At 50.6% G+C, this 25,446-nt stretch overlaps 1 protein-coding gene across 4 annotated transcripts in view; it reads left to right on the plus strand.

The window, feature by feature from the left end:
- Nos1 (nitric oxide synthase 1) overlaps window positions 1-19,284 on the plus strand; it is a 108,521-nt gene extending 89,237 nt beyond the window's left edge. For 2 of the 4 annotated variants that reach the window (XM_041648223.1, XM_041648220.1), the window contains 7 exons: window positions 3,531-3,741; window positions 4,377-4,464; window positions 7,367-7,488; window positions 8,912-9,060; window positions 10,687-10,881; window positions 13,033-13,151; window positions 15,164-19,284. In XM_041648223.1, coding sequence (XP_041504157.1) covers window positions 3,531-3,741; window positions 4,377-4,464; window positions 7,367-7,488; window positions 8,912-9,060; window positions 10,687-10,881; window positions 13,033-13,151; window positions 15,164-15,227 — 948 coding nt within the window. In that variant the 3' untranslated portion in view covers window positions 15,228-19,284. Of the gene's footprint in view, window positions 1-3,530; window positions 3,742-4,376; window positions 4,465-7,366; window positions 7,489-8,911; window positions 9,061-10,686; window positions 10,882-13,032; window positions 13,152-14,196 lie in introns of all 4 variants that reach the window. The other 2 variants (XM_041648221.1, XM_041648222.1) reach the window with 2 other exon arrangements.
- The last annotated feature ends 6,162 nt before the right edge of the window (window positions 19,285-25,446 follow it).

Here is a 25,446-nt window from a genome sequence, read left to right on the forward strand (position 1 = left end):
AGGAGAAGTTACTCCTGAAAACTGCCCTCTGAATTCTCCTTGTGTGTGCACATACACTCATACTCTCACACTCAGACACTCTCTCCTGTGCACAAAACGTAAGAGATGAAGAGATGTCTCAACCCTTTAGAACACTGGCTGTTCTTGCAGAGGACCCGAGGACCAGGGTTTTATTCCCAGAACCCACATGGCAACTCATAACCCCAGTTCCAGGGAATCAGATAACCTCTTCTGACCTTTGGAATCACCAGGCACACTCATGGTAAACACACACACACACACACACACACACTCAGGAAAAACATTCAGACACATAAAATAAATCTAAAATTTTTTGCTGTTGTTGTTTTGTTTTTTGAGACAGGGTTTCTCTGTAGTTTTGGTGCCTGTCCTGGAACTAGCTCTTGTAGACCAGGCTGGCCTTGAACTCATAGAGATCCACCTGCCTCTGCCTCCCGAGTTCTGGGACCACCTCCTAGCTTAAATCGAAAAATTTAAAATTAGTATAATTTAAAATAAAGACACCTACCTACTCAGGTAGACCACCCAACCCCAATGTTTCCAGGAAGGGGGGGTCTCCTTCCAAGGAAGCAGCCCCCCCCCCGGCAGAGGCCATTTCTTTTGCTATCCAAGAAAGTGGACTGGGTGGTGAGTAGCAAGAGGGAGGCTCATTAGCAAGTGCACATTATCGAGAAAAGTGAAAATAAACACCAGAAGGCAGCGAGGACTCCGAATGGGGAGCAGGAGACAGATGGCCGTGGTAGAACGGGTGGCCGTCATTTTGCATCCTAAGCTTAGCAGGATTTTATAACTTTTAGAAGATGTATAATTTGGACTAGAAACTTGTGATTAATGGTGGCGGGGGTGAGTATGACGGGGGAACATTTTGCATAGTATTCTTTGAGAGAGAGTTTCATATAAAGTTCATTTCTTCCGGAAAGCACAGAGTCTCCAAGACAAGTGAGTGGAATTTTATTATTGTTGTTGTTGTCAGAAAGAAATACCTGTGAGAGAGAAAACAGGCTGGGAGATAGAGGTGGCTGGGAGGGAATGGTCAGACTACAAAACAAAGCAGACCCCAGAGAAGAAGGGAAGGAGCAAGGTCAGATGGAAGTGTACCACTTGCAATGTGGCTTCTGAAAAAATGCCCATGGTCCTTGGGTGTTCCTAGAGCCAAAGTCATGGCTCCCTGAAAGAGTCACCTTGGCATCTGTCCTGAGCTTGAACATCCTGCAGGAATCCATGCCCAGCAGTAGCACAGCTGCCGAATGCGGTTCAGGTAGAGGTCACTGCCCAAGGAAGTCAGTGTTAGATGCATGCCTGTCCAGAGTCTTCCCCTGGAGGCTCTCGGTCACGAGACCTTTGATGTTTTGAATCTGAAACGTGGGGCTGGAGAGTTTGTTCAGCTGTTCAGAGAACTTGCCGCTCTTCTAGAGGACCCAAGTTTGGTTCCCAGTACCGACATCAGGTGGCTTACAATTGTCTGTTAACTCCAGGTCCAGGAGATTAGGGCCTCTGGCCTCTGCTGGCACCTGACCTCAAGTGCACATACTCCCATGTACACACACACACACACACACATGCACACACACACACACACACACACACACACACACACACACACACGCTCCTCCTTGGTCCATTGCTGGGGGCACTGTTTGAAAACACTATGAAACTTTTAACGGGCAGGGCCTCCCTAGAAGAAGTGGGTTGTTAGGGATGAATCTTGGTCTTAGATCCCAGTTCCATGTCCCCATGTATCCTCTGCCTCACTCCTGCTGCATGTGTGCAATGGGATGGCCACCTCCTATTCCTGCAGTCCCTCATCCACCATGATTGGCTGTGTCTCCTTGAATCGTAATCCAAAACAAATCCACCTTCTTTAGGCTGCTTCTCGCTGGGGATTCAGACCCAGCAGTAAGACAAGTGAGTGAGGCTGCCTGCAGCAGCTGGAGGCCAATGGGGCTCAGGGTTGGAAATGGATACCTTTAAAAACACCTGGAGAGGTGGCTCAGAGTTTAAGGAACTTGCTGTTCCTGCAAAGACTGGTTTAATGCTTAGCATCCACAGCAGGTAGCTCACCACTGTCTGTAATCCCAGCTCCAGGGAATCTGACGCCCTCTTCTGGCCTCTGTAAGCACTCACACACAGACACACAGACACGTGCACACACATACACGCACACACGTGTACACAAAGACACAGAGACACATACACACAAATAAAAATTTAAAGTAAATCTTTTTAAACGTAGAAACAATTCTTACCTCACAGGCCACACAAACGTGGCCGCTGTGGATCTGTGTGCCAGCTAGAGGTGGCCATTCCCGGCTCAGACACAGGCCTAGTCCTAGCTTACCAGGACTCTGTGTCTCTGTAACCTCATCTGTGAGATGGGATGATAATAAGCCATTGCTGCAGAGTGAGTGTTTATGGCCCCTAGGCTTCTCACATCGAAATTAACTCCCTCGGTTAGATTGGATGTGTCACTTATCAGGGGATGACATCAAGAGGTAGGGATGGGGTTGGGGATGCAGCTTGATAGATGGAGGCTACAGTCACGTGCTCAAGGCTCTGAATTCAGTCACAAGGACTGGTGCTGCAAGGGGGGGCAGAGAGAGAAGGGAGAGGGAGGGAAAGAAGAGGAAGAGAGGGAAGAATGGAGGGAGAGAAGGAGGGAGGGAGAGAAGAAGGGAGGGAGGGAAAAAAGAAGGGAGGGAGGGAGGAAGGAAGGGGAGGGAGGAAGGAAGGGGAGGGAAGAAAGAAAGAAAATGGAAGGAAGGAGGAAGGGAAGAGAGAGGGGAGAGGCTTTTGCAAGACAATTGCATCAAGGACCTTACCCCCATAGGCCAGATAGACATTTTTATAAAAAGAAAGCAGGAAATCTGCTTCTCCCTTCTGCCACATGTAGACACGTAGGCACCACTGGGATCTACATGATCTATAGGATCTACACCAAAGTAGATTCTCCCCAGACACCAAATCTGCTGGTCCCCCAACCACGAACCTCCGGGACGTGAGTGATAGATTTTACTGAACCAATTAACCATCCTGGGGTATTGGTATTTCAGAATAGCTATGGCCATCTCTGTGACCAAATGCCCAATAATAGGCAACTAAGGCAAGAGAGGCCACAGAGAGCAGCCATCATGAGAGGGAAGGTATAGCCACAGTCAGATGAGGCAGCTGGTCACATTGCAACAGCAGTCAGGAAGCAGAGTCAACAGGAAGTGGATTAGGCTATAAAAGCTGAAGGCCCGCCCTCAGGGACTCACTTCCTCCAGCTAGGCTCTACCTCTAAAGATTCTACAACTTTCCAAAGCAGCACTGCCAACTGAGACCCAAGTGTCCAAACACAGCCTGTGAGGGACACTTCATACTTGAACCACTATCTTAAGAGAGGCTCTCTTTCAAAGCCAGAGCTGCCTAGCCCCACTGTAGGTACGGAATACCCTCAGGTCAGCTCACTGCTCCCCTGGTCTTCCTCCAGGCCCCACTGACTCAAGCCCCTCTCTGTCCTCTTCTCACAGGGGCTGCAGGAATATGAGGAGTGGAAATGGGGCAAGAACCCCACTATTGTGGAGGTGCTGGAGGAGTTCCCGTCCATCCAGATGCCGGCTACACTTCTCCTCACCCAGCTGTCCCTGTTGCAGCCTCGCTACTATTCCATCAGCTCCTCCCCAGACATGTACCCCGACGAAGTGCACCTCACTGTGGCCATTGTCTCCTACCACACTCGAGGTGCGTACCTGGGGAAGCTCTATCTGGGGGATTCCTGAATCTGCATTCCCCCTCATGGTATCTGGAGGTCTCTCCTTGAATGACCTGTGGATTCGATCCCCAATTCTTACAGGACACTGCCCGCCAAGCTCATGGAATGGAGTGTGTCCCATAGCTGAGCTAACCCTGAATATGGTTAGGAATAGGCAAGGTGTGTGTCTGGGGGGTCACCTAGGCCTCCTCTCACCCTGTCCACCCTGCCAGGCAGCACTCACAGGAGCATCACACAGGCCTGTCTGGAGCTAAATAGCACAGACACCACTGTGATGTCTTTCCCTTGAGATCAAGCCCCTGAAGTGCACAGTGCCTAGAGACTCTGAGACAGGATGAAGAAGCCATTCAGAACACCCTGACCCAAGTCCTCTGAGCATTCACACCCAGACCGATCCAAACCCTATGCACTTGCACACTCAACTCACTCTGAGTGTACCAGCTCCTCCTCCCCTTCAGAGCAAGGATCCAGGTCTGGAACTCTGAGGCACAACCCTTAGCATTGAGCTGGGAGATACTTCACTGCGGGTGAGGGCTGGGGCTGGGACTGGAGGAGTGAGACAGTGCGTGGCGTGATGGTCTGAACCACCTGCTCGTTCTGTTAGATGGGGAAGGACCCATTCACCATGGCGTGTGCTCCTCCTGGCTCAACCGGATACAGGCTGATGACATAGTCCCCTGCTTCGTGAGAGGGTGAGTGACAGATGAGGAGAGGCACAAGGCCATCTCCTATCAGCGCCTTGGTCCCGTGCATTAGGGTACATGAAGGCTCAGCCTGAAGGGCTCTAGATAGATGGCGGGTGGAGCACGGGGTAGCACCAATGTCTGCATCATTTCCAGTCGCTAGGGAGACAGGATCAAGGGACACACATCCAGCCAGGTATCTGGGCAATAAATACTTATACAAGACCATGAGAAGGGGGTCTCGACCTTTAGTGGGCAATCTATCCTTGATGATGTGGCAACCCGAAAGACATTGTCAGGTGTCCCGTGGCAACCCGAAATGTCTTCAGACATCTTAGGTGTCTCTGAGGTGATAGGTAGAGGGCAAAAGACACACCAGGATGATTTTTTTTTCTTTTTATATACCAGTATGTGTGTGTGATTTGTGAGTGTGGCACACACATGGAGACCACAAGACAACCTCCGTGGGTCACTTCTCCCCTTCCACTTTTACATAGGTCCTGGGGATTGAACTCAGACCTAGGCAAGCTTTGTTTATTAAAACACAAAAAAAGTATCACTATATTTCCCCTTTTGTCATAATTAATATAAGAAAAACCATATATACTAAGTACAATTACTATATACAGTATATCCAGGCAATAAGTACATCAACAATGTCTAGCTCATTTGCATCTGACAGATTCAGAGGAAATACCCTATATCCTATCGTGGTGAGTCCAAAGTGTTGTACCTAATTTACTTTCCATCACAGCTTGCGTGACCATCCAAAACTACCTTTTGAGATCGCTCAACCTTATATGCTTTACACTACTTTAGTGGATGTCCTTTCTGAGTCTCGTAAACAAGGAAAGCTACGGCAGGCTTGCACAGGATGTGTTTGACCCGCTGAACCGTCTCGATGGCTCCACGTTTGTTTTTCTTTTTGGTTCTCACTCCGGTTTCTCAGAGATTGGGATGTACTAAACACCCCCATCCAGAGAAGATTTCCCCATTTTAAGTATGGTCCTGAGCTGGGACCCTTACCTCATAGACAGCTCTTTCATCAATGGAAACTGATCCAACACTGGTTTGGCCACCACTCTTTTCTCCTGTGGAGGGTAGAATGTTGGCAGTATGCACCGCATACCGTCCGCATCAGAGTCTCGGAGAGTCGCTCCTAAAGCAAGAGTCTTAAAGCGCAGCCTGACCACATAGCCTGGGCACGTCCATGTTAGCATCCCCAGGTAGCTCATTCCAGCACTGGTGTCTGCGACCCCCTGATTAAAGACCTCGTGGATGACTGAGGACTGCTTCTCAGGAGTGGAAGAGAAAGCTGAAATCAGGGCCTGGGGCAATGGCTCAGTGCTGTTTTACAGGTGTAAGCATCTGAACCCAAATCCCAGCACCATCTTAAAAGCCAGGCAGGGTGACTCATGCCTGAGGAGGCAGAGACAGGCAGGTGACAGGCAGGTTCACAGAGCTTAGTGGCAGCCTCTGAATTGGGGAACTCCAGGTTCCATGGAAAAACCTGGCTCAAAAAATAAAGTGGAAAATGATAGAAAGACATTCGATGTTGACATCCGACATCCACATGCACATGTGCAGACAAACATACACACATACACACGCACATATACCCACACACAAACATTCATACATGCACATGTGCAGACACACATATACACACACATACACACGCACATATACCCACACACAAACATTCATGCATGCACATGTGTAGACACACATACACACGCACATATACCCACACACAAACATTCATGCATGCACATGTGCAGACACACATACACACACATACACATGCACACATACCCACACACAAACATTCATACATGCACATGTGCAGACACACATACACACACACATACACATGCACACATACCCACACACAAACATTCATACATGCACATGTGCAGACACACATACACACACACATACACATGCACATATACCCACACACAAACATTCATGCATGCACATGTGCAGACACACATACACACACACATACACATGCACACATACCCACACACAAGCATTCATACATGCACATGTTCAGACAAACATACACATATACACACGCACACACACGCACATATACCCACACACAAACATTCATACATGCACATGTGCAGACACACATACACACACACGCACATATACCAACACACAAACATTCATACATGCACATGTGCAGACACACATACACACGCACACACGCACATATACCCACACACAAACATTCGTACATGCACGTGTACAGACAAACATGCACACATACATGCATACACACATACACATGCACAATACATGCATACACACATACACATGCACACATACATGCATACACACATACACGTGCACACATGTGCACATATATTGACACACATACATTCATACATGCATACACACATACATACATACATACACACACATACACATGCACATAAACTCACACACAGTTGAAATTTTAAAATTCAATCCAGGGTGATTTTCTCCCTCTGTCTACCACCCTGGGGACATTTGTTGATGTCCAAGGATGTTTTTCACAGTCATCACTCCAGAGTTATTCCTGACATCAACTTGCTAGGAGCCCAGGGTGGTGCTTGAACTCCCATAATGCATACAATAGCTCCCCAACAAAGGGTGCCCACTCTCAAAGCCTGAACACAGAGGAAGTCCAAGTTAGCTTAGCCTTCTTGTCCTTGGGGCTTATCCTGATGCTAAGTGATAGGAATGGAGGAAGAGGCAAGCTCCAGCAAACTCACTTTTAAATTACTCTGCTAGTTCTCACGCTAAAGGAGCCCATGGTCCCACTAAGGAACAGACAACTCTCTGAGATGGCTGCCTGGGATACCATAGGCTCCAACATGGAGCAGCACACAGTGAAGCTTCTGTCTTTTCTACCCAGTGCCCCTAGCTTCCACCTGCCTCGAAATCCCCAGGTCCCTTGCATCCTGGTTGGCCCAGGCACCGGCATCGCACCCTTCAGAAGCTTCTGGCAACAGCGACAATTTGACATTCAACACAAAGGTATATATGGACCAGGGGCCACTGACTTCTGACTTGAGAGCGACGGGAGGGCCCCTGCTTCACCTCACTGTCAGGAGGGGAAAGGAGGGGTTGGAAGGGTTGCCATACCGATGTGGCCACAGGAGCAGTTTGAACAGCCCACCCAAACGGACCTGCTCCACAGCCTGTCCCAGGAGCCTGAAATCTCATCTCCAGCGGGCATTTCCTTGGCTTAAGAGTTGATCCTAAAAGCCTAATATGCCACCAAGAAAAGGCACGCAATCTTGTCGAATGGATTTGAGCCTGTGACTACCTCATGAACTACCACAAGAGCAGGCCTTGCCGAGTGAGATAAGTTCAGGTTTGGAAAAAGGAGAGAAAAGATCCCAGTTGCAGAGGCATCAAGGAAGGAGTCCGGCTGTATAAGACATGAGGACAGCACAAATGTAAAACCTGGACAGGCTGTGCTGGCACTGCCCTTAATCCCAGGGCTCCGAGGCAGAGGGATCTCTGTGAGTTTCAGGTCAGCCTGGTGTACATAGTTCCTGGCCAGGGAGGATTAATTTAAGTAAATAGATAAATGAAGAGAAAGAAAGAAAGAAAGAAAGAGGTAGGGAGAGAAGAAAAGGAAGGAAGGGAGGGAGGGTGGGAAGGAGGGAGGAAAAAGAAAGAGATAGAGAGAGAAAAATGGAAGGAAGGAAGGAAGGAAGGAAGGAAGGAAGGAAGGAAACATAAATGCCCCACACAACTGTTTCCAGCAGAACAGCGACCCCAGGAGGTGGTTAGTGGTATTACCATCGCCCCATATACCCAGTTATGATTCTGATTCCCCAACTGCACATCAAATAATTGAAAAAACATGGAGTCTGTATTGAACATCTACAGATTTCCCCCTTAAACAGTGCAGTATAACAATAGAGAGTTTACACTGCATCTATTGTTGTAAGTAGAGAGGTAAGTGGAGGCACAAAGGAAGATGTGTAGGGGTTCTAGACAATGCTGTGCTATTTTATCTGAAGGACTGGGGCACCTGCAGATTTTCATACCCAGCGGATCCTGTAATCACCCTTTCCCTTGCATCCTGGGCGGTCGCTTCTGGTTTCATTTTCACATGGGGAAACTGAGGCTCTGAGAAAGAAGTGACTTGGCTCAGGATCATACAGAGCCGGGACTCAGACCTGGGCCATCAGCCTCCAGTCTGGACACTGAGCATTTTCCAGTAGCAGGCTGCGAAGGAATGAGACCAGGAAAGGATTGTCCCCTGTTCCCACAGGCTGTGCTTGTCTGTGTGCGTGGGTGAAAACATGGAGGTGTGCCTGTGTGTTTAACCACTTGCCCCATGTATGTGACACCCTGAGTTCCTGGCATCCCAGTTCCTGTAGTTTAACCACTGCCTACTTGGGCATCAAAGCCATGTGTGATACGGGGTCTTCTGGGTCCCCAGGAATGAATCCCTGCCCCATGGTCCTGGTCTTTGGGTGTCGACAATCCAAGATAGATCATATCTACAGAGAGGAGACCCTGCAGGCCAAGAACAAGGGTGTCTTCCGAGAGCTGTATACTGCCTATTCCCGGGAACCTGACAGGCCAAAGGTAAGCCGGCCACGCCCAGTGTGCATGCATGAGTGTACTTATGAGTGTCAACACACACACAACAGGCCAAAGGTAAGCCAGCCACACCCAGTGTGCGTGCATGACTGTGCCTGTGCACAGCAACACACACATGTGACAGGTCATAGGTAAGCCAGTCACCCCTGGCCACACCCAGTGTACACACATGATTTCATTTCCCACTTGAAACTCTCTAGAATCGCCCAGGAAAAGGGCTCAAAGAGGATTATCTGGATTAGGTTGGCCTGTGGATGTGTTGGAGGGAGATTTCTTAATTGTGCTCATCAAAGTAGGTAGACTTGCTCTGAATGTAAACAGCACCGTTCATGGGTGGGACCTTTGGACCGAATGAAAAGGCAGGAGTGCCAGGCAGTGGTGGTGCACGCCTTTAATCCCAGCACTCGGGAAGCAGAGGCAGGCGAATCTCTGAGTTTGAGTCCAGTCTGGTCTATAGAATGAGTTCCAGGACAGGCTCCAAAGCTGCAGAGAAACCCTGTCTCAAAAAGCCGAAAGAAAAAAGAAAGGAAAGGAGAAAAAGAGGAAGAAAGAAAGAGGGAGGGAAGGAGGGAGGGAGAGAGAGAAAGCAAAGAAGGAAGGAAGGAAGGAAGGAAGGAAGGAAGGAAGGAAGGAGGGAGGGAGGGAGGGAGGGAGGGAGGAAGGAAGGAAGGAAGGAAGGAAGGAAGGAAGGAAAAGGCAGGAGCAAACTGAGCATCATGCGTCTATTCCTCCCTGCCCTCCACTGTGGATGTGACTGGCCACTTCATGTTCCCACCGCTGTGATGTCCCCACAATGATGGACTTGAGCTAAAAATAAAACTTCTGCCCTCCTGCCCACCATTGCTGTAACAGCCAGCTTACTGTGGTGGTGGGGTGGGAGGCCAGCAGCCCTGTTACCTTGCTCCATCCCTGACTTCCTGCCTGAGTGTCTCTGACCCAATGGCAGCCACCATCTTTCCCTGGGGAAAGGAAAAGATAGCTAAGGCTTTTGTGTTTCAGTTACTTGTCTCACGGCTCTGACAAAATACTTGACAACAGCCACTTCAGTAAGGGAGGTTTTGTGTGAGCTCACAGGGAGCACAGTGTGCAGTCCTCCATGGTGAGGAGCCATTGCAGCAGGAGCCTGAACCACATGGCCTCCTGTGTAACTGAGAGCAGAGAGAAATGGCAAATGCTGGTACTCGCTTGCCTTCTCCTTAAGTCAGTCCAGAACCTGGCCTATGGAACAGTGCCACCCATGTTCAGAGTGGGCATGCCCACCCACATTAACCCAGTCTAGAGACACCCTCACAGACACCTAAAGCTTTTATCAAGCTGACAGTCAAAATGAACCATGCATGCTGGGGCGGTCCTCTCGGAGGTGACCGAGGGAGCCCTCCCCGGGAGTGTCCTCAGCAGACAGCTCAAGCTGCCCCCAGGTTGGGATCAGCTCACTACACACTGAGGTTTGGTCCCGTTGCACTCTTCCTGGTCCCTCATCCCATTTCCCTGAGGTTACCTCACAAAATATCCCCTACCCATAAGCACCCACATCACACTCTGCTTCCTCTGGGGCTGGGGAACAAGAGCCTCTTACAGCAGCCCCTTTTCTCTGGTCGTCCTCTTCTGCAGAAATACGTGCAGGACGTGCTGCAGGAGCAGCTGGCGGAGCCTGTGTACCGCGCCCTGAAGGAGCAAGGAGGCCACATCTATGTCTGTGGGGATGTCACCATGGCCGCCGATGTCCTCAAAGCCATCCAGCGCATAATGACGCAGCAGGGGAAGCTCTCAGAGGAGGATGCTGGTGTGTTCCTCAGCAGACTGCGGGTGAGTGACAGCTGGCACCCAGGGGCTGGGAGTTTCCGCCTCGCCCAATCAGTGCCCAGCCACAGCCCAGAGGGGATGCACAGCCAGGCACGCAGGCACACATATACACACAGTCTATCTGGTCTTAGGCTCTCTATGTGAAAATGACCAGTGGGAGAGCCTGTGGGTAGTTACACAGATGCCATCCCGACTCAGCGCTTCCCAACCCCCAAGTCAGGCTGCCCTCAGCCCCATGCACTTGCGTATGGTTGGCACTAAACAAAAGGCTCATCCAAAGGGGGCGGGTGGAAGCTGGAGGCCGGACCTCGTGCTTGATCACGAAACCATGTGCCTGGCATGGAGTACGCCCACCCTAGAGGAAGGGCACTGGAAGGCTAGGTTACAGCCTAGGACAGCTTCCCCAGCAGAGTTCCACCTTGTGACCACCGCCCCCCACCAAGCAGAGATTGAATCCCAGAGGTGGTCCCATCCCACTACTGCCTTCTTAAATGAGAAGCAATCACATTTTCTCGTGGGGAGAGGAGGAGTGGAGCATGTCACGGTCCACGTGAGAAAGAGGACACCTTTCCGAGTGTTCTTTCCTCCTACCGCGTGAATCTCGGGGATTCAAGCCACGTCAGCTGACTTTGTGGCAAGTGCCTTTACCTGCTTAACTCCCTCCCAGGCCCCAAGCAGTAACCAAACATGTTTTTAGAAGCTTTTCTCTAAACTTTATTCTAAACCCCAGTGAGGGGAAAGAGATTTCTGCTAGAAATTGGCCAGGAGCCGTTAGAAATGGCTCAGCAGGGAAAGTGTGTGCTGTGCAAACTGGAAGACCTGGGTTCAAATCCCCACACTTACACCGCTGCCAGTTGGGCATGGTGGCGAGCCTTGGCCCCAGCACACACAGACAGCAGAGCTGGGGACTTCCAGAGAAAGCTGGCTACGAGACCAGCTGGACCAATGAGCTCTAGGTTCCGGTGAGAGCCCCTGGCCCAGTCCATCAGTGGAGAGTGATCGAGAAAGATACCCAGTGCCCCCTCTGGCCTCCACCCGTGTGCGTACACACACATGTATCCACATGGATACACGGGGAAGGAAAAAGGCATGCCAGGCATAAGGGATGCTGTGGAGTCTGCTGCTCTCTTGGTGTTTGACATAGTCCCCTGGGAACACTTCATAGCTTCCCAGGAACTTTGCAGACTAGGGCAAAGAAACCTCCCCCACTCTCTCTAGATGTGGGCCCTGCTGCAGACCCAGGGTGCTGGAATTGAGTACATCATGGGCCATGGTGCAGAATCGGGGTGCTAGACCTGGGTTTATTGTGGGCCCTGCTAGCCAAGCCAAACTCCTGGCCACTGCTCTCATAAGCATTGAGATCAGTATCTCCTCCTAACCACAAAGATGCCACTCTTAGAGAGTATTCTTCTTAGGGCAGGAGAGATGGCTCAATGGTTAAGAGCACTGTCTGCTCTTCCAGAGGACCTGGGTTCAATTCCCAGCACCCATCTGGCAGCTCAAACTGTCTGTAACTTCAGTTCCAGGGGACCTGACACCTGCACTCCAAGATGCATAAAATAAAAATAAATAAGTTTTTAAAAAAGAATATTCTTCTTAACTTCCCAGTCGGCCCCTCACTTCTGCCAAGGGAGCTCCCATCCTTCTGAATCTGCCCCCTCCCCTAACCCCACTTTCTTTCTCCTATGCTGGAGATGAAACACAGGGTCTGTACGTGCTGGGGAAGCCTGTACCATTTAGCTCCCCCACAACAACTTTTTTTCCCCTCTCCCATCGGCTGGTGCCATTCATCTGGGGCATTTCATACTTAGTTCAGCCTCGCTGGAATCTGAACTTACAGGGGAGAGTTGGAAGGAGGAGAGAGAGAATTGGAGGCTTCCTTCAGGCCTCGTTGCTTCTTCTATGCTCGCAATCCTCGAGGCGGCCCCCCTTTTTGCAAAGGCTCACCCCATAGATTCTTTGCCACCCAGCCTCAAGAGGCACAAAATGGCAGAGCCCTGCTCACACACAGCCTTAGTCACCAAAGATACCCCAGGACCTTCAGCTCAGCCTCTGTCTTGTCTAGGTATACGTTCCTCCATGTATCACTCTGGCTGTTCCTCTCCAATCCCTTACCTGCCCTTTGATCCATCCCCTGGCTGTTTCTGTCCATAGGATGACAACCGGTACCATGAGGACATCTTTGGAGTCACCCTGCGAACATATGAAGTGACCAACCGCCTTCGATCTGAGTCCATTGCCTTCATTGAAGAGAGCAAAAAAGACACAGATGAGTAAGTCCTCTCCAGCCCCGGGGAGAGGGGCCGCAGTGGGCTGCAGCTGGGGCTTGACCGGGTTTCTCACGGTGGGGGTCGGCAGGCCAAAATGCATGGCTGTGATCCTGCTGTTACCAGGGCAAAGGGTTGCCCATTGGAGGTCAGCTTGAGGTACACATGGGACCTCGTCTCAATAAAACAAAGGAGTGCACATCCCCAGGTAACCCCAATCCTGCTGAGTCTGGCATTCAAAAGTTAGGTCACAGTGGTTTGCAAGGTCTAGGGGTACCAAGGATCCAAAGTGTCAGAATTCCACCTCGCTATGGTGCCCCCTAGTGGAACCATGGTCTCCCCGCCAACTACTATAACTCTTGATGCTCCCTGCCCCTGTCCCAGAAGTTACTGGAGACATTGTCATGGTTGCAAATTAAAATAGCCTCTAGAAGTTGCTGGAAACAGCCTGAAGCGTCATGAGGGTGGGATGGAATCTCACTATTTGAACCTTACCTCCCAGCGTGGAGCAAGAGGACCAGGGTGCTGATGCCTTCCTCATTCCCTTCCCTCAGATCTTCCCCTTCAAACAGGCAGAACTTTCTCCCAGTTGTCTCTTTCCCAGTCAGAATGGCTGTTTCCGGAGACTTATCACTGTTTCTCCTCCAGACAGCTTGGCTATCTCCAAACATTCCCTGTCCACGCAGCTTACACTTCTATTGCATGTGTACACATTCACACCTGTGAATCAGGTGCCTGCAGAGGCCAGAAGGGAGTGTTGGCTGGACCTGGAGCTAGAGGCAATTGTGAACTGCCTGCCACACATGGGTGCTGGAAACCGAACTGGGTTCTCTGTCAGAGCAGTGAGAATTTTAAGCCTCTAGGACATCTCTCCCACTCCTTCTGGTCTGTTTATTGTTTGTTTGGGGTTTGCTTTTCTGAGAGAGTCTGTGTAGCCCAGGCTAGCCTGAACTCGCCCTCCTGTGCTGCCTCTGTCACCCCCAGGTCACCTGAAGGAAGCTAAGGAGCCTGGCTTCTATGCCACTAACCCCCTCCCTCTCTCATTCAACAGGGTTTTCAGCTCCTAACTGGATCCTCCTGCCCCATGGGATGGTGGGGTGGCCACCCCAAGTGCCCAAACTAGGGCGGTCACAGTTGACTAACAGCGGACACACATGGCTGAACCTTCCCCACGGGACCCCATGTGACCCACCCTGCCTTTTGTCCTGTTGCTGTGTCCTGGTCCTTCCTCCTACCCCACACTCCCAACCCTGGGTTTTCTCCTTGCCTCTTCTCCTGCGATGCATTGTCCCTGTACCCTGCAGTGGCTCTTACAAAACTACACCCTCCCTACCCGCTCGTTGCCAAGGGCAGGTTGTGGCGCATGAAACCACCGGGTCATGGCTGTCACTCCTGTTGGGGTCTGAAGGCAACAGGCACTGGGCTTCAGAGTCACCCTGAGCCAGTCCCTTGACCACTTCAGCACCTCCCGTGCGTACGTGCGTGCGTGCATGTGTGTGACAGGCCTACGTCACTCTCTGCCCTCTTACCCAAGTCCTCTGCCTCCGTGAAGGATGTCCAGTGTCCACTGCCTTCATGAAGGATATTCAGTGTCATGAAACGTGTTCCTAACTATTGTTAATCCCTCTCCATGTCCATCATGACAGATCTGTGTCAGCCTCTCTGAAACACATCAAGTCCCTTTACTAATCTAGTGAACCAATCACAGCGGGAGATAGGCAGGTGATGGAGAGGAAGATGTCCCTGTGAAGGAGTCAGTTTTTGAATTCAAGGTGTTCAGAGTCTGACCCCCGTCAGCAGAGGTCTGTCTGGGAGATTTACCCAGATGGTGAATTGGGCAAGCACCTCCCCACCCCCACCCACCCCAGCTGGGGCCACCAGCCCTTGAGCTCCCTCCTTATACCTAGGCAGCCCCAACTATGAGCCCAGCAGCCATGCTGAGCAAGGAAGCATGCTGGGAGTAGAGACTTCGCCACCAAAGAAAGGTGTGCCTAACTCTAAGTCTGCCCTTATTGAAGGAATGGAAGTGCCTCCCGGAGTGCTTTGGAGCCTGGAAGCAAACACCAAGGAAGAAGAAGATAGCTGGTTTTTATTCCTCCAAATCGGCTTGCCTCCCACTTGCGAATAATTTCCTCTCCCACACCCCACCCCTAAAACGAGCAGCCATAGCCGGGGCAAGTTGGCCCTTGGAGGCAACTGTGTTCTGAGTCAGCAGGCCCAAGGGGTCGGTTCTGAGTCCCATGTTCTGTGCTTTTGTTTGGTTCTGTGATGCAGAAAAAACAAAACAAAAAATTTCCTCTACATCCTGAGCCAGGGCCTGGCTCTCTTGATGCTAAGTATTGGGGCTGCCATATAGAAAGTGCCAAGGACTTTACGGTTGTGGACCCAAACCTAAGAACATCAATCCTTCCTTCCTTCCTTCCATCCTTCCTTCCTTCCTTCCTTCTCCCTCCCTCCCTCCCTTCCTTCCTTCCTTCCTTCCTTCCATTTTCCCAGACAGGGTCTACTGTTGCCCAGGCTGGCTTTGAACTCATGACCTTGAATTGCTAATCCTCTTGCCTCTACTTCCCTAGCTAAGATTACAGGCATGAACTATGTCCAGTTTACACTGTGCTGGGGAGGGGGAAGAGGGGTGTCAAACCCACGATTTTCTGCATACCAGGCAAGGACTCTACCAATTGATCAACATCCCCAGTCTTCAGTCTTCAACTCAAAACTCAGAGACAGGTCTCATGCTGCTCCGGACACCCCCACCACATCCCATCACTAGCATGTGGATTTGTCCCAGTTATCACCCCCTGGCCCCAGTTAGTAGCAATGTTTCCCCCAGTAGCCTGGAGGCAAGGCAGCGTCCTCTGACGGTCCCTCCAACACAGTTCCCACCACTTTCTTCCCAGGGACTTCCTTCTCAATCCTTCAAGCCTCTGCGGACACTTCCTAAGATGTAGTTTATTCCCCAGATCTGAACGGCTATGCCCAACCTCCATCTGAGAGCCTTCTTTCTGCACGCCAGCTACATGCACGCCTGCATCGGCGATTTTTCCACCTCTGAATAAGGAGTGCTTACCATGTGACAGGCTCCTCCCCACCCCCACCCCTGTATATCCGGGTGCTCCCAGTAGCAGGTGAACAGATGGAAGCTTCGTGTCACTTGCCAGAGAGTCCAAAAACAGGATTACATAACCGGGTTCAGGAGGGACTTTGGTTTTCCACTGCTAAAGATGAGACCCAGGGCCTCACGTGTGCCAGACTGAGCTATGTCCCCAGCCCCCAAGAGAGAACGTTTTTAAAAAAGACCTTTGAACTCTTAACTTAGGCATCCTCCTTAGCCCCTGGCTAGAAGGCCAGAGACCGGCTGAATGCCCTAATCTTTTTCCAGAAAGCCGTCTAAATTGCTTGTCCAATGGCTGACTAAAGTGACCATCTAGAGTGGGCCAATACTGCCCTCTGCTGGTGGTTTTTAGTTCAGTCCACAGCTAGCAACAAAGGAATCTACAGCTTAGAATAAGAGAGTAGAGTTCAAGACTCAGTTTGTAGCCAGTCTGTCGTCTTCTATGCTGACAGTAGCTTCAACCCCACTTCACAAAAGCAGGTTTGACCAGGAAGAAGAAGATGACCCCTCAAAACAGGAGGGCTGGAGACGTAGGCTCCCTGCCATCCCTGGAACGCCAGAATTCAGCCTGTGGGAGGGGAAGAGAGCTTCTCTGCATGTCCTTGGGGAAGCAAGCAGGTGACTTTGGGACACAACAGCTGACGTGACCCCTGTGAAGTTTCACACGCACACCTGACCCACGTGTTAATTCTGCCTTGTTTATGCAGAAGGCCTGGCTCCTTGGCGTTCCTGAGAACCAGATTCCACTGAGCAGGGTGGCTTTGATGAGATAATGGTCTATGGCAGTGCCAACTCCAGCTCTAATGAGCTTCCATTTCCCCTATGGCTGGGGACAACATTGTTCCGACATCAAGATTATCACTGTCACTAGTTTTAAAGGGGGGGAAGGGGCAGGCAGATTTTATGCTAAGTCAACAATACTTGCTACAGTCTGTCATGAAGAGTGAAGACAGAGAGAGATCCTTCCCCCCTGCACCCCCCTCCCCGTACCCCGTGCACTTCCCCCACCCCACCCTCCACCCCCACCCCCGCCATGGACAAGAAAGTCATCAGGACAAAGGAAGAAAGCTGAATCAGCCAGAAAACACAGGACCGAGGGTGTGGATTTCCCTGGCAAAGGCCTGCTTTAGAAAGCAAGAGTTCAGGTTTCTCCTAAGGCCAGGGCAAAATGCAATGGTTCTAACCCTGATGTCTGAGCCCCCATCCCTGCAGCGCCCCCCCACACACACACACTTACACGCCACACACACACACACACACACCGCACACACTGCACACACACGGAGCCTTTCTCTGCGCCCTAGAAAAGTCCTTCTAGGTAGAGTTCAGCCTAGGTTTGCTTTTATTTTCCTTCCATCTCCGGCTCTGCCTCCTCAGGACCCAACCTTGAGAGGTTCAGGCTGGCCCGACTTTTTCTCTTTTCTCACTCACTGCCAGACCACCTAGAGGGAAAGGCACCCAAGAGGACTCACTGGCCATGAAGTGTCTTAAACAAGAGGACCCAGGGACTCCCAGACTTCTGGGGGCATCCCCAAAGCAAAAATGCTCCATAATCTAAAATATCTTGTTGGAAGTACCAACAAGATAGCACAAGTGAATGCTTTAGTTCATTCATGAAATGATCTGAAAGAATGGGCAGACTGGGCATAAACTCAGGGATAGAGTTTGCCTAGCCTGCGGAGTCCTTGGGTCCTTTCCAGCATCGTCAGTAAATTGTCCGGGCTATGTATGTAAGAGATATATATAGATATATACTCATAGTATATATGAACCATAAATGGATTTCATGATTAGAGGTGGGTCCCGTCTACCAAATATCCCATTAGGAATATGCAAATATTATGGTTTTTTTTCTAAAATCGAAAACATTTCTTGCCACAAGTATTTCATCAAAGGAAAATCAACCAACCTATCAGAATCAAGGGAGATATTGGGGTAAGCGTACCTCAGCTGTATTTATAAGTTTGTTTCGTTCCAACATATCTGAGTGGCTCCGGATAACTGGGCATCCCTGACCCAAGGCAGTCAGTTCCTAATGAAGTGTCCCTGGAAGGCAAAAGCAAGGGTGACTTCATGAACTGATAATCTTCTAGCCGAGTCAGGACATGGAAGTGACCGGGTTTAGTTGTGACCTCTAGGAGATTCTAGCCAGGAACCCACTAACCTTGGCCTTCTTGTTTGGAGCACGGCTGTCTTGGTACTGTAGGATGGTGAATACCATTTGTGGACTTTCCTACTAAATGCCTCTGGTGGCCTCCCGCCATCTGGGACAGCCACAAAGGTCACTAGAAAGTACTGAGTACCCCTGAGAGGGCAGGACCTTCAGCCATTGGACCAAGCAACCACTGCTTTTGGGCCATGGAGCTGTCTACCTGCGGCTGTAGGCCTTCTGGTTATAGAGCTGGAGAAAGCCAGAAACCTGCCCCAGTTTGATGGTTGCTTCTCTAACCTCCTTCAAACCAACAGTGACATAGCAAAGTCTCAAAACTCCCAAGTCAGAGGGTAGCTCAGCGTTCTTAAGACAGAGGCACTGAGGAGCCACCTCTCACGTAGGGTCTGAGGCTATCCCCTGTCCCTATCCCACCTCCGTGACCCAAGCTCTGTCTCCCCACTTTTGTCGCTGTGTTGTCCTTGTGACTGTACGACCCACTCCAGGCTCGGCAATGGATTGCCAGAAGTCCCACGTCCCACATGGGATCAAGTTACACCCAGAGGGTTCACTTCAGGGGTTACAGGGAGTGGGGGGCAGGAGGATGGGCAGAGCCCGGGTTCCATCTCACCACACACAAGCTGTCAGAAACTCGGACGCCCCCACCCACCTCTGACTTCTCCATGCTGCTAATCTCTGCCAAGTGTCCTGTGTGCTCCAGCACTGCCACCTGCCCCCACGCCCTCTGCGAGGCTGTCCAGGCTGTGTTCTCGCATGCTTCTCTTCTATATAACCCTCACCTTCTCATTTGATGGGATTCAACACAAAGTCTACTTATGCTTGTTTGCATTATGGTTAAACTATTAAAAAAAAAAGTGCACTGACTCGGCTGCTGGTGTCTTTTGTCGCACTGGGTTGGCATATCACACATCTCTCTACCACAGTCGTGGGTTGGGTATCCAGGTAGCATGTATTGGGACTAGAGGATGCTCACAGGGTAAAACTGTTGGGAAAAAGAAGTCTCTTTGGTGTCCTGATTTGGGGCCAGAAGACAAGGTTTTATCCATCAGTCCCTCTTGGGCCATTGTATTCTTGAGCCAGTTGACCACTAAGTACACTCCTAGCTGCTGGATGGAGGGTTGGGGAAGTAACTAGGTCTCCATTCCCATACAGCTACCCCCCTCCACAGCACCCCTCTTCCCCACCACAGCCTCATCCTTCAGAGGGACCCCAGAGAGGCAGCCCCATCGCTCAGTTCTCCCATGTATCAGCCCTGAAAACCCCAGAGCTCAAACCTATCTGGTCTCAGGCCCACCTCCACCTAAAAAGAGATCTCCAAAGCCCCACAAGGAGGCTGGAGAGATGGCTCAGTGGTTAATACACTAGTCGGTCTTGCAGAGGACTCAGGTTCGGTTCCCAGCACCCACATGGTGACTCAGAGCCACCTGTAACTCCAGATCCAGGGGATTTAATGCCCTCTTCTGCACAGGCGACAGGTATGCATGTGGTACACACACATGCCTGCAGGCAAAACATTCATATGCATAAATTAATTTTTTAAAGTGGAAATCCCCTGCCAGGGCTGATGAGGAGGTGCTTGTCTTAGATGCCGGGATTGAGTTGGTTACTGACAAGGGATACGGGAGTGAGACAGGGCAGGGGGATATGCCTTCACATGACCTCTGGACACAGCCATGAGGGAGGGCAGTCACACCAATCCTCTGTCCTGCCAATCAATCCCTGGGCCCCATGTGGAGGAAGGGGAGGACTGACTCCTGAAAGGTTGTTCTTGTCACACAGCGTGTGCATGCATACCCTCCTCGTATCCCCCTCCCTGTCACTCTAGTCCTCACTCATCCCCACCCTGAGCCTTAGTCCAAGGTGTGGTGTAAGAGGAAGGTCAGAGACTCAGAGATGGAGCAGGAACCAGGCAAGGGCACTCATGCCCTGCCCTTTTTAGATTACAAATTCATTAATCAATTAACACTATGGCTAATGATGATGCAAAGCCAGTCCCCACAGGCTGCTTTGGCGTGTCACCTACAGTCAGGAAGTCAGGATGCACAGGCATGTCACTGTGCAACATATGATTCCTTGCCCCCCAACTGAGGCATGGGGGGGGGGCGGCGCGGGAAGGCCAGGCAGCTTTACAATGTCCACAGCTCGGAAATGACAAGGGTGGAGCCAGGAGCAGCCGGTCCATCCTAAGAACCCACATTCTGATCCACCATGATGGGTAATTGCTGAGATACTCAATCTTGGTTCGAATCCCAGCTCCTCCGCTTCCTGACTGTATAACTTCGAATAAGTTGCTCAGCTTCTCTGTGCCTTCATTTCTTCACCATAAAATGGGCTGGTGGTTGTAATTTGTTAGACTGTGGTAGTATTAAATGAGTTCAAATGTACAACATGGGATGGGGTGGGTAGGGGTAGGGTGGGTGGGATGGGATAGGATGAGGTATGCTAGGGCCGGGTGGGATGAATTTAATAGAAAACTAAATAGGCTTGAATTCTGGCTCTCCCGACTTCCTCTGCTTATTTCTCTTCTGGGTATGAGCAGTCTTCTCCTGAAAATGACATGATACCTAACCCTGATCTCCTCTGGCCTCTCAGGCCCTATAAAGAGTCGGTTCCTGAACACTCTCACCATGCCCAGTAGCATTGCCTCGGAGCTGGCCTTCACATCTGCATGTTTAACCAGCTTCCCTCCTGACACCTACTCAGGCTGGAGCTTTGACAGGTCCAACCTGAGAGTTAGCCAGGGACAACTTAACAGTGTACACCTCCCCAACTCTATAGCTCCTGTTGCCTAGCAACCAGGTGAACATTTTAAGTTTACACCCAAACAGAACCTTCGCAAGCACAAATCAAAGAAGAAAAAGGTGGCGACAGCATATGGTGTGTGTGGGTGGGGGGAAAATAAGAATATTGTTAAGTATTTGGAGATCAGCCTAGTGTATGGGCTTCCCTGGGCAGTGAGATGACTCCATAGGGAACCTGCTTGCCGCCGAGCCCGGTTGACCTGACTTCGATCCCTGGAACCCACTAGGAAGGAGCAAGCTGACTGCACAGAACCTTTTTTTTCTTCTTCACTTTTCCCTTTGCAAAGTCACCGAAAGGGCAAAGCCCAAGAACAGGGCTGTGAAGCTGGCTTCGTAGTTAAGAGTACTTGCCGTGCAATCTTGAGGATCCGAACTCACATCCCAGCACCCATGAGCCAAGCCAGATGTGTTTCCACGTAAAGCCAATACTGTGAGACAGAGACTGGAGGATGGGGGCTTGCTGCACCAACCTAACTGAAAAACACGAGTTCCGGGCTCAGGAGAGGCATTGCCTCAAAGTAGTAATTCTCAGGCTTGGGAATGCAAAAGCACATACAACCATGTGCACAAGTGTGCTTACACCACACACACACACACACACACACACCAAGGAGCATATTTATAATTGGCTTGGACCATGATATTTAGCCCGATTTGAGAGCAAGATTTGAAGATCGTCCACAGTGGTTCTCAACCTATGGGTCTCGACCTCTTTGGTGGGGGGAGGGGAACAACACTTTCACAGATATTGCATACCAGATATTTGCATTACGTTTCATAACAGTAGCAAAGTCACAGCTATAAAGTTGCAATGAAAATAAAGTTATGGCTGGGGTCACCACACCATGAGGAACTGTATACTAAAGGGTTGTAGCGTTAAGAAGTTTGAGAACCGCTATTCCAACTAAGACAGCTCTCAGTTGGGAGATGGTCACAAAGACAAATCAGCAGCAGCGGAAGTGTGTGTTAAACGCTGCAGCGTGTAAGTGGATCTGCTGTGGATCCTCAAATCCAGTGTGAGCTCTATGGAGAAAGAGAAGCCTGCCCTTGTTCCTCTAAGCCTCAAAAAGCACACGCTGCCCCCAGGTCCCCCCTTCTGGAAAGACCTCTTCCATACATAAGTCACACTCTCTGTCAAAGAAACTCAGTGCGGCTGGGAATCAGAGAGAGGGAGCCGACCCCTCAGCCCAATGTGCAGAGCGCACGCTTTTGTTTCCAGCACTTGATCCCTCTTCTTCCTCCCCAGCTCCACCACAGCCTCATCTTCTGGGCCAGCTGATTCTCCTGGAGAGCTTTAAGGCCGCCACTTCTCCCCTGCAGGAGCGCCCCCTCACCTCCGCCATCTTTGTCAACCTCTTTCTGCTGCTGAGGGATAGTTATTTAAACTTCGCCATGGCACAGACACAACCCAGGAAAAGAAAGGGTGGTTTGGGCTTGTAGTTGAATATTGTCTGTTGTGGTGGCAGGAGGAAGCTAGTGACACTGGGACGGAGAGAGTGGCACTCAGTTTACTGCCTTCTTTTTTTCATAAAAGGGATCCCAGCCCACCAACTGGTGCTGCCACACTTAGGGTGGGTCTCTACATCTCAATTAACCTAATCTAGATAAGCTCTCCCATATATGCCTAGAGGTGTGTTTCCATGGTGACTTGAAATCTCATCAAATCAAGGATTGAGATTAACCCATCACCCCCTCTTTTCTAGAGTCCGTACCCATCCATCTATCCTTCCTGTCTGTTCCAGGCACTTGGCAGCACTCACTCTCTTTGTGTAAGTATCCATTTGGCTTCTCCGCCTTGGTGTATTAGTGCCTCCGAAATGCTGAGTAACAAATACACTTAAATCTCGTAAACTGTCAAACCATTGCAGCAAAGGTTGGAGGGGTGAGGCTCTGAGCCCAGTGTTGAGCAGGACTAACCTTTACCAAGCCAAACTGCTACAATCTTCAGGAGTTCAGAGGGGCCTACTCACAGAAGACCAGCACAGCTGGGCTTGTTGTAACAACTGACGGTTCCTCAAACAAGGAGGGGGATGGGAAGAGTCATGGGACCCTCACCTGAGCAGCCAGCTACCCCTCCCAAAGAGTTGTAGGCAATTCTGCCCTAAGAGGAAGCAGCCTGAGTCTGGGGAGGGGATAGAGCGTGCAGATGGAGGAGAAGGGAGAGGGTTCTAGCTATGCCGCTGTGAGGGCTTCTCTGTTCATGCCTGGTGCCAGGAACAGATCATGTGGCTGGCTTGAGCTCACCTGCGTGCCTGCTCGCAACCCCTCACCCGCTGAGCTGTGTGTGAGTCGGAGTAGCAGAGCTTTGGTTTGTCATTGAGCCCTTAGGGGAGGGTGCAGCTGTTACTTCATTCCCTGCCCCTAGGGAGATGATTCTCCTGACTCCCAAGGCTGCGAGTGGGTGTCCTCTACAAGCTGGGAAAGATGCGCGGCTCCCAGTCCAACACTCTGGAATGAGCATGGTTTATCAGTACCCATTTTTCAGTCCCACAAGTCTCACTAGGGACTTCCGGCTTCCAGAGCTGGGTAATCAATTTGTAGAAATTTTTGTTTGTTTCTTTGTTTTTGGAGATAAGGTCTCTTGATGGGACCCTGGCTATCCAGGAACTCACAAAGATCTGCTTGCCACCCCAGCATTGGGAGTAAAGGCGTGCACCACCACGCCCAGCTACTTTACAGTTGCTTTAAACCTCAGTGTCAGGGCTAATTCTCGAAAGCAGCCTCAGAAATCTAAAACAAAAGGCTAGAGATGCAGCTTGGTGCTGGTGTGCCCTGGGTTCCATAGTTAAGACCTTAAAGTGAATGGGGACGGACAGACAGACAAACAGACAGACAGACAGACAGACAGACTGGGTTAGTCTGTTGCTGTTTAAGTGTCTCCTTGCCTTCTCTAGCTTCTAGAAGCTTCCTAAATTCCTTGGCCTATGGCCCAGCTTTACTAAAGCCGGTGTTTCTCAACACCAGCTAGTCTCTGACCTTTGCCCTCCTGCCCCCTTCTCCTGAAGGCCTGTGTAACGACACCAGCCCGTCCCTCAGCATAAGTCTGTCTAAAGTGTCCTAACTTCGGCACACCTGAGAAGTTTTTTGTCCCACCATTACAAAACCTTTACTAGTCATCAGCTTCAGGGGATCAGCCTAGGGCCATGTTTGGGGACTATTAGCCTGACTGCCGCAACCCGACCCTGACCCCCAAAGACTCTTTAGTTCCTCCTCATGTGCAAAACACAGCCAGCTGGTTGCCTGTAGAGTTCACCTCTTCGGTCAGAATCCAGCAAGACAGCTTCCGTACCTTCCAGGGGAAGGAGGGGGACCGAAATAATGGAGAAGACTGACGGGGTAGTTAAATAGGATGGTGGGGGAAGAGGGCAGCAATCCAGTGACGTCAGGAACACTCAAGGAAGGTAGGAGAGCGTCAGACAAGCCATGAAGGGATAGTGAGGCTGGCTGGACCTACTCTGTATCTCAAAATCCTGGGAGATCCTCGCATCCCCCAGCAGAACCTTCGACCAACGTTTTCAAAGGCTTTCATTTTGATTGTGTGTGTGTGTGTGTGTGTGTGTGTGTGTGTGTGTGTGTGTGTTGTAGAGGACTAGCCTGAGAACCTAACAGCCACCACTGCCATGAGTTCAGCTGTGCCCTCTTAACAAAAGTCATCCCAGGTGGACCTGTTGACCTTCTCCCATAGGTCACAGGAGAAGCGGTGGCCTGGGACTCCCATTTGTAGACACTCCTCCCTGAGAAGTGTATTCAATTCTACCCTCAATGCAGACAGTCTAACAGTCTAAGCAGGGAGTAGAGTAAACAGGCCAGGGAACCTTCGGAAGGGGCTCCATCTCCATGGCCATAGGGAGGTCATCAGCCATGCTGGGTGCATATCCTCCCTTGTGGCTGCTCTAAGCCCGCTCGTGCTCCTTCCCATAATGCCTTGCTTTACTCCCTAGGTAAGCCCCATGAATCCATCAGTTTCCCATTTGGGGGAATCAGGCCTCCATTTGTCATTGGGACCTTAGGAGGAGGGGTCCATAATGTTTATGTCTCCCCCAGGGAAGGAACTTTAGCCACAGTGTGTGCACACACGCATGCAATGCCCAGAGAGGTCAGAAGAGGCCATGAGATCCCCCAGGGCTGGAGTTACAGGTGATGGTGAGCTTTCTGGCAGGACATGGGAGCTGGAAACCTAACCCGGGTCTTTTCCAGAGCAGTCCATGCTCACTATCA

The sequence above is a fragment of the Microtus oregoni genome, unplaced genomic scaffold, assembly GCF_018167655.1.
Source record: "Microtus oregoni isolate MIOR12 unplaced genomic scaffold, Mior012 000003F_ref0000135, whole genome shotgun sequence".
Lineage (NCBI taxonomy): Eukaryota > Metazoa > Chordata > Mammalia > Rodentia > Cricetidae > Microtus > Microtus oregoni.